This window comes from Meleagris gallopavo, chromosome 2 (assembly GCF_000146605.3).
Source record: "Meleagris gallopavo isolate NT-WF06-2002-E0010 breed Aviagen turkey brand Nicholas breeding stock chromosome 2, Turkey_5.1, whole genome shotgun sequence".
Taxonomy (NCBI): domain Eukaryota; kingdom Metazoa; phylum Chordata; class Aves; order Galliformes; family Phasianidae; genus Meleagris; species Meleagris gallopavo.
Genome location: NC_015012.2, coordinates 60136326 through 60145370, shown reverse-complemented (window position 1 = coordinate 60145370; position 9045 = coordinate 60136326). Strand labels below are relative to the sequence as shown.

The 9045-nt window shown below is 34.8% G+C and overlaps 1 protein-coding gene across 1 annotated transcript in view; it reads right to left on the bottom strand.

The window, feature by feature from the left end:
• Positions 1 to 9045, bottom strand: part of LOC104909805 (triadin-like) — a 52856-nt gene that overhangs the window by 7012 nt on the left and 36799 nt on the right. The window contains exons 11-14 of the mRNA XM_031552504.1: positions 5600 to 5644; positions 4173 to 4190; positions 2541 to 2588; positions 1640 to 1660 (exon numbers count right to left, since the gene is read on the bottom strand). Of these exons, the coding sequence (XP_031408364.1) occupies positions 1640 to 1660; positions 2541 to 2588; positions 4173 to 4190; positions 5600 to 5644 (132 nt within the window). The remainder of the gene's footprint in view (positions 1 to 1639; positions 1661 to 2540; positions 2589 to 4172; positions 4191 to 5599; positions 5645 to 9045) is intronic.

Below are 9045 nucleotides of genomic sequence, written 5' to 3'. Positions count from 1 at the left end.
TTTTTCCTAAAGGCACTGTTAACCTTTATAATCATGTGAAGCAGCAGAATATAATTTCAAGACTGTGGTACAAATACTATGCAAAGGTCAAGAGAAAATATATTGGCTGTTCTTATATTCCAAATATATCAGGTGATATAGTTTTTGATATAATAGCCTTATAGGCAGTGATTTTTGGTTAAAAGGTTGTTACTGTGGAAAGTGTGAGGAATTCGTCACTTAAATTTCTGATGCATCTGTAACAGAAGAAGGTACCATCAGTAGGTCTCTTGCATAAACTAGTACAGAAGACATCAAATGTGAGTGAATAGATCCACTGAACATAAAACTGAACAAATTTGAGTAAAAGAATTAAATGAAGGAAAGAATACCTAAAACATGAGCAAAAAGAAAATATTTTCTTATATATATTCAATATATATATTAAAAACAACTGCCAAAAGACAATACACATAGCCTCATGGGACATGATAATTTTTTAATGATGATGTAAATGCTTAACAATAATATTCAGGATTGCAGGAGACCCTTCTGCAGAGGCACATTTCAGATGCTTCATGTTCCCCATTTCCTCTTAGAGATGTGATTCAGATGTGATGGGCTATGTCTGTTTAAAGTTGTATAAAAGCAGTTATTTGTCTTGTTTAACCTACAGCATCTAATGTGGGAGATTAATTTATGAATCTTAATAGAACCAGCTTGCCTTGCCATATTGTCAACTTCTGACATGAAACAGGAAGAGGTCTGTGCCTCAAGGGGCTTAGTCTTACATTTGTGTACTCTTTGTAGATTACTTCACATCAGAATAACACATGGTTTGGTCTTGATGTGCCAGACAAAATTCAAGAAAGAAATCAAAGATTCAAGAAAGAAATCAAAGATTCTATCCTAAGGAGACTCCAACTAATTGAACAGTGAAGGTGCATACTTCACAACATTCACAATTCAAAGTGTGAAGTGTAAACATTGCCCTTCTGATTGTTGTCTGATCATGATTTAACATATGTAATATGTAATTACCAGCCACAATAAGCATAGATTACAGCCTTTAGACATTCAGAAGTCTTAATGGCGTTACAAAGATATTATCAAATATTTTCAGTGGAATCTTTGTTATGCAAAATATTTCCCTTGAATACTCTTTTCTCCAGTTTAATTTTAGTTCTTTTTTATTAAGGTGAAAAAAGTATTAAAACAAGGCCAATAAAATATGTTTATTACACTCATGAAATAAGTTATCTCCAAACTGCAAAAGAAGTTCTGTAAAGATTTTCTAATTCAGTTATAATATTGTTATTTTTAGAAAAAGATAAATTTACATAAATTTACATTATGTGCCTACACTCATCTAAAATCACCAGAACATCAATTATGCATCTAGCATAATTTCCTTTACTGTTATAAATAGTAAAAATTTCAGAATTTGAATACTGCCACTTCCCAGTATTTTATTGCAAATGTGTTTGGTTTTGATGTATTCCGATGTTACTAAGCAGCCTAAGGACAATGTAAGCATATAATTAGTATAAGCAAGAAAATACCAATAACTAATAAAATAAAATTAGAAAAAGGTGAATTGAGACAACATGCATCTGAAAAACAGGTTTATATTGCATAGAAAGCAAGGCACGGCACATACTTGCAGTTGTTTTCAGTTTGACTGGGAATAAAAAAGAAGAAAAATGGTCAGAACAGTGAGATGCAGCACAACATTTCCATGCCAGAGAACCGCTTTATTTGTACTTTGTATTTACTGAATATTGAAACATTTTAGTAATTGTACTGTAATTAAAAACAAACTAATGATGGATAATAATAGTAGGTATATTTTTCTCTGCACATGTTAATCACTATGCTAAAGGATGAATAATATGAGCAATAGTAATTTTATTTCTTCACTTATTTCCTTACACTGAGAAGAGCAGAGAGGACTTTCTTAAACCCTTGGTGACTGCTTCACAGCAAAACTGAACTATGCAGCTTCCTATAACTGCAGCAATTTTGCTCTATCTTATGCAGGAGAGGTTGCAAAGGAATTATGATATGCAGGGACAGATACCACGAACCATGGCTGTTGCCAGGTCATGAGCTGACATGACCAGAACAACTTGCTAGTATGTAAAATTAAATTGCTGATGTTGCTGAGGAATTAATTCATCCAGGAAGGCTGTAAAGTCCAAATGTAATGGCAGATACCAACAAATAATTCCCAAAATGAAGACATTTAAAATAAACATCTTAAAACAATGGTTCAAATTCTTCATCAGCATAGCATCTTTGATACCAGTGGAATTACAAAAACAGAAAATTGACCTTTGAGATATGTATATATATCTTCAGAAAATGACAAAAGGCATTGTAAATAAGTACTGTGCTAAGTTAGCTATGGTATGACATGTAAAAGATGTTTGATGCTGGAAAATAGCTCACAGGACCATGATTTTGTTCATTCTGACATTTGTCATATGCAATTGTATTTTCCGATTTGTTTAAAAAACAGTTTCAAAAGTAATGAATACATAAAATGCAGGAGTGCCTACCTGGCTTTGTATGTGGAACATCTTTTTCATGCCTGACTGCTTCATGCTCTAGACAAAAGAAAGAGCATAACAAAATTGTCATGTTTCTAAGTTATGTTGTTCTTTTTTTTTTTTTTTAATTAAGAAGGACTGCGTGTATACTTTTCAGGAAAAAAAGTTAATTTTCTATTGCTTCATGCAGTTACTTTGGAAAGAAGCCAAATGACTACTTCCTAACAGATTATCCTCTAAGGAATCTGCTACAAAATTATGAACTTCAGTAGAACTGCACATGGCTTCACATAAATGGTTGCAATTAATTTTAGTGGGAGCTATCACACATGTTAAGGAAGAAGTCAATTTAGAAAGGGATTCCCCTCAATTTCTGAAGTGCAATTTACATCCACTCTCCAACCTTGTTATTTGGAAGGAGAGTACAAATCAAACCCAGCAACCATCTGCTCAACCTTTAATGCTGAGTCAGAAATAATACCATTGAATTCCCAAAGCTTTGAAGACGTCCTATTCTCTATGAATAAATTGTATATCACTGTGGGAAATTAGAGAATTAGCAGTGCTTTGCAGGCCACGCGCTTTTTTCCTCCTTTTTTATATCATAATTATAGAAAATAATGAGATTTGGTGCTAGATTGCTAGAAATAGAAAGGATGAAAAAAGGATCTAGCACTATGTAATCTGTATCAAAGCCATGTCTGTTTAAAAGGATTTAAAAAAAAACAACAACAAAACAATACCAACAAACCAGATTTTGTAGCATAGTAGCAGCTAAGCTGAATGTATGAAAATAGGGGCCATGGTATATTTTAGAGTTGAGGAACCAATGGACTATCATGATGGCCTTGTATCTAGGTCACTTTCTGAGCAACAAGTAGGATGCAATGAGGGTTGTAAAGTGGAAATGTTTAAAATGTGAGTAGCCCCTAAAAAAAGAGCAATGTGCTTCATCCCTTCTATCATTTGATGAATAACTGAACACCCAGAAACTATGATTTCAGGTGAACATATATTCCAAGAAATGCTAAGATTTAGACAAGACAAGGAAATTCAAGCTTTATGAGATTTGAATTAAAAATTATGTCTACAGAGAGTGATATTTTTCCCAAGTTTAGGCTTTTCTTGGGAGTGGAGGTGTATGGGAACACAATTGTTCTTATTTTTTTTTTTTTTTTTTTAACTTTTGCAGTTTTTATTTGCATGCTGAAGGTATGAAAGATACACAAATTTAACATGCAGGCTGCATACTAAGTTAGTGCATGGGCTTTTCAGTTCTTGACTAAGAAATTTAGATTTAGTTGCATTAGAAATATTGTATTATATGAGTAAGAAAACAATGCAGTGATTTTTTTCTTAATCACTAATATTAATTAAACATATTTAATTCTTAACGATGAAATTTAAAAAGCTTATCACTGCTACATTAATATCTGTATTATTGGACTAGAAAAGAGCAATGACAAGACAATATGTTAAATGAAAATACGGGAAGACAGGGGAAGGTGGGGGAGGAGGAAAGTGGATAAATGCACTATAATTTAAAGCAAAACAAGGAAGTAGTAAGGGAAAATTTCCATGTATTCACACATATCCAGCTATATTACAGGAATTTTTCTGATCAAGGTAGATACCACGTACTTGCTGGCTTTGCCTGGACTACAGAAGACAAAAGAAGGTGAATTGTAGCATTTAGACATAAAAAGATTTCTTTATCATTTTAATATTCAAATATTCTTATCATATCATGATTCTCATTTTTTCTTAGCTTTCCCCACTCAGGTAAACATGTACAGCATTCAAGCTGCTAAAATGCAGATGGTCTTTAACACATGTAGACCTTTGCAAGTTCCTCAACTTAACTGCTCTTGCTGAAATAATGCCACAACCTACTTGTTTGCCTACTGCTAATTTGTAAAACATTCTGATTAGAAATACATTGAAGCCATTTCTCCAACTCTATTAACAGAAACATAGTTCATGGTTTTGAACAAGCTACAGCAGTTTATGGTTAGATAAAAGCTATCAAAACTTTCCTGGTTATACAGTGCTACAAAACATCACTTCATGTTAAAATGATAGATTAACATGTGAGTTCTTATAGAAAGCAATATAACCAACAGATGATTATGTGAATGTTTACAATTAGAGACAGAACAATACTATTCAGTATAGAATCTATTCTGCTACTGAAGTGAAGGAAAACCACATACCAAATGAGAATGGAAATGAGGTAGCAAATTGCACTATTTAGCTTAAAGTAAAATGGCATTTTATTTTATTGAGAAAATTCATCATCATCACTACAACAATCATGACCATCATACCAACACAGTCTATTGATTTTATGTAATTGTCTGAGATTTGGCAACTTGTCATTGATTTTGGAGTAAAGAATGCTCCTAGTAGAAATCTATAGGCCGATATCTAGTTAAAATCTTCAAAAAACTTTGTGTAATCTGTGAGGAATTATGAGAATATTGCTTGAGTGACACTCCAGGGCTTCTACATAAGTTAACACTGCTTGAACCATTATTATCACAAAATCTACAAGGACCCAAAGACCTGTAAGTTATTTCCAAAATCAGTTTTTCCATGAGAAAGCCAGATTGAGATGCATTCAAGTTCCTAAACCAGCTGGTTATTCATCCTCCTACATCATTCCCTGCATGTGCAGGTCTCTGTGCTGTAAATTCAATCACAGGAAGGTTCTGAGATTAGGGAAAAAAAAAAAAAAGCAAAAAAAAAGCAGTGAGTTGCACTGGAGATAAACTTGGGAGAGATCTGATTTATAGCTCCACTCCATTCCATTAGACCATCTCTGGGCACAGGAGGAAAAATCAGCACAGAGCTGAAACACCTCGACCTGGCATTGTCATTGGAAAGACTGTTGGAGCTGCATTTGCTCTTCTAGATTTGCACAAGGAACTATTTTCAGCCACATATTTCAAAATATCATAAAAACTGATTGTAATGTAAATGTATGACATTGGAAGAGTTATGAATAGTGTTTAATGCTCTCCACACTCACAGCCCCCCTAAAACAGGAAATAATGACTTGTTCCTACCTGATTTCTCAGTGGGAGCTGTCTTTTGTTGTTTAATTTTCTCCTCTGCATTGTGAAAGCAGCATAAAAGTTAGAAATTCATACTGTGTTACCATAGGTACATATAACTGCAAAAACATTTCTTAACATATTATACATATGGTTCACAGTGACAAAATAAATGCATGCCTTTGTCATCACTATCTCATAATAGTATTGTAAAAGAGCATGCATGCATTATGAGTTCTGGCTATGTGGTGAGATCATACACAATGGAAAAATAAATTAGTGGGCCTAATGCTTGCCACCAGATAACAGCCACATACCTGTTAGTGTCTTTCAAGTGGGTATTCAGGTGGAAACTGTATTTCTATTATACAATTAATATAACTTTGTGGACCTCACCTTGACACTTGAGTTCAACAGTTAGATATTATATGACCCTGAAAACTTAGATGTTGCCTAGACACAAATATTGATTTATACATCTACAGTTTGAACACAGGAAATCTAGGGAGACCCTCAAGAACATGTTAACTCACACAGGCACATCCATCCAGGTTGGTGTCAATATGAACAACAGTTCACATAATACTGGTTTAGCTTTCTTAGTCCCAGCAGGATATCTGTCATGAAACCTTACAGAAGACCTGAATTTCTGCTAGTTTCATGAGAAAAGCTGCCCAACCCCACAAACTTGTGAACTGCCTGTGGCCTTGCTCAGCACAGCTCTCAGGTGATGCAGACACATGTCAACATCAGCCGTTAGACCTGAGCAGATGTCCTACGGGTAGGTAGGTGGTGAAACTTCAGGAATAAGCCAAGTCAGGTGAGAATTGTAATGTTTGTTTTCAGATCTTTAGCCACTGACTTGAATGTTCCTCTTTCTGATCTTCTAAAAGCTCTGCTCCCACTTTCTCTCTTTACCCATATCTGAATTCAAAATTCTTTCCTAACACCTATTTTACCACATTCACACACAACACTATTTAAGACACTATTTAAGACATATTCAGAATATATTTCCACTTCCTTTCTCTGATGGAGGCATTTACAGCCACAGGCTTCTGGCCCTTCTCTTTCTCTCAAGACCTCTGCTGGGTCAGATACAAGCTGAATCAAGTCAGCTTGGACAGAGCTATCTTGTCCCCTAAAGACATTCAACTAATCTAGTACTAGCTGACTAGAAATACTGCTAGATAGTCTGTGCATGCACAAAACTTCTAGGCTCTTGAGCAGGAGCAGTGTTTCCAACCTGCCAAATGTCCTTAAACATGGGTGGAAGCACCGGAGATAGGTGGAAAGAAACTGCCTGTGAATCGCCACACTACCTCTCTACCAGTGCACCCTTAAATGGTCAACATTAAGATCTACTTTTTTTGTGGGAGCAGTTTCTGTAGACTCTAAATATCTAAGATGGATACTAGACCCTAGTCTGCTCTCTAAGTATGTAGAATGGAATTTAGAGCGTGACTTCTAGATAACTTCTTTGTTTTTTCCTCCTGAGGGTATAGAGAAGGTTCATCTGCTTCTCTGCATCCATTTATTTTTAACTTAGCTCTCTGAGATTCCCAGAGCTGTACACACGCCAAACAGTATAAACAGGACTATTGCCACTTTATCATGTGGCAACAGACAGAGAAGCAGTCTCATTTCTGCAGTCTGTGCTTTTTGTAGGGAAGTAAGTACTGAGGGGAGAAAATACAGGGAAAAGTAAAGCTCAATTTCGGTTGATCTTTTCTATTCTTTGGAAATAAAGAAAAGCTTTGCACTGCTGTGCTTTACGGTTGTCATCTGGTGGGTGGTGATTTAATTTCTCTTCACCCGTATTAAGTTTAGAGCTTTTTTTCCCCTTACTCAGCTATTGTTATGAATGCAGTGAATTAAAAATCTCATCTCTGTTTCATGGCCGCTTGTGAAAGTAGAAATGTTTTTATAGCATGAGTAGCAACTTGCTGAGATCAGATATCCTCTTTCTGCTCTTTGAAGACCTTTAACATATTAACTAATTCACATGTTCACTTATTGACATTAGGATATTGAGTTTTCTACACACTAATAAACAAACGAAAAAAACAACCCAAAGATTGGTGACTTTATACATAAACCCTGTACTCTTCACTGGATTAATGACAAGTAAAACTCAGAACGTGTGTAGCTTCTTTGTAGCTTCTCTTTATTTGGACATTATCTCTGCTCTGTTGAACACTAGATTGGATATTCTTTCTTTTTCTAATTCTGATGAGAATTTACACTAATGCTTGCTCTATAACTGGAGGAATCTACAAAGTAAATCTGTGAGTGGATGGCATGTCTGATTCATTTAGAAGTACGAGAAGGACTTTCTTTTCAAAGCAAATTCATTTCTGAAAATAACGTGTTTTGAACAGGCCTAATGACGTGCATTCATCTGGAAATAAATCCAGTAATTCTTTGGTATTTGTTCACCTATCTACTCTGTAACTTAACTGTACAGCAACTATTGATCTTCTGATTCCACTGGAGAACACCCTGAAGGCTGCATCTCCTCTTTTCCTGGCAGATCTCCAGATGGTGACTGTATGGCTTTTTGTCTGAGTGTCCAACAACTGGTTGTAAGTAGAAGGAAATCAAATGAGCAAATTAGCAAAACTTAATAATTTACAGTCTCTACAAGGGAACACACTTCAGGAAATCAAGAATCTTCACAAAATCATATCAGTTAACTAAACTTTCCATGTTGAGAAAAGCAGTGAAAAGAACTACGTTTGACCAAAATAGAAGAAATGTTTCAACCTTGTATCACAGATATTTTATATCTTGTTTAATTCTTTTATTACTATATCATGAGGAGTCCAAGAGTAACATTAAAAATTTCTTGACTTCATAAAGATAGAAAAATTCCAAAATATTATCATTTGTGAAATAATCAGAATTATAAAAAATATTCTCAAATACAAAAGACTTATTTTCTCTGCAGCACTAACTGCGCAGCACTACCAGCATTAATATTCATTTTTGGGGGGATATTTAATTTAAATAGGAAAAATACAAAGCTGTAAATATTTCTGTGTATTTCAGGCAGCTTTAGATGATTTACAATAGGAAAGGATCCTCTCGCTTTACTTGCTTCTGCACATCCCCCAAACTCTTTTTAATTTCCCCATAGAATCGCTCTATTTTCTGAGATTTTCTAGTTACTTGGTCATGTGATACTTCTAAAACTGATGACAGCAGGGCATAAGAATAATAGTTTGAAGCTGCTCTGTATCAAGGTGAAAAAGGAGGCCACTGCTTTTTACAGAATGAGGCTTTTGTAATTCAGCTGCTAACTCAAGAGCTCTCATTGGCACACAGCAGGCAGAAGCATTATTACCACCTGTGTTTGCAGATTAATACTTCCAGTCATCATCTGAAATTCAGAAGAGCCACTGCTCTCCAAAGGAACTGTTAATCACTGCAAATTTTTTATGATAAAGGAAATTTAG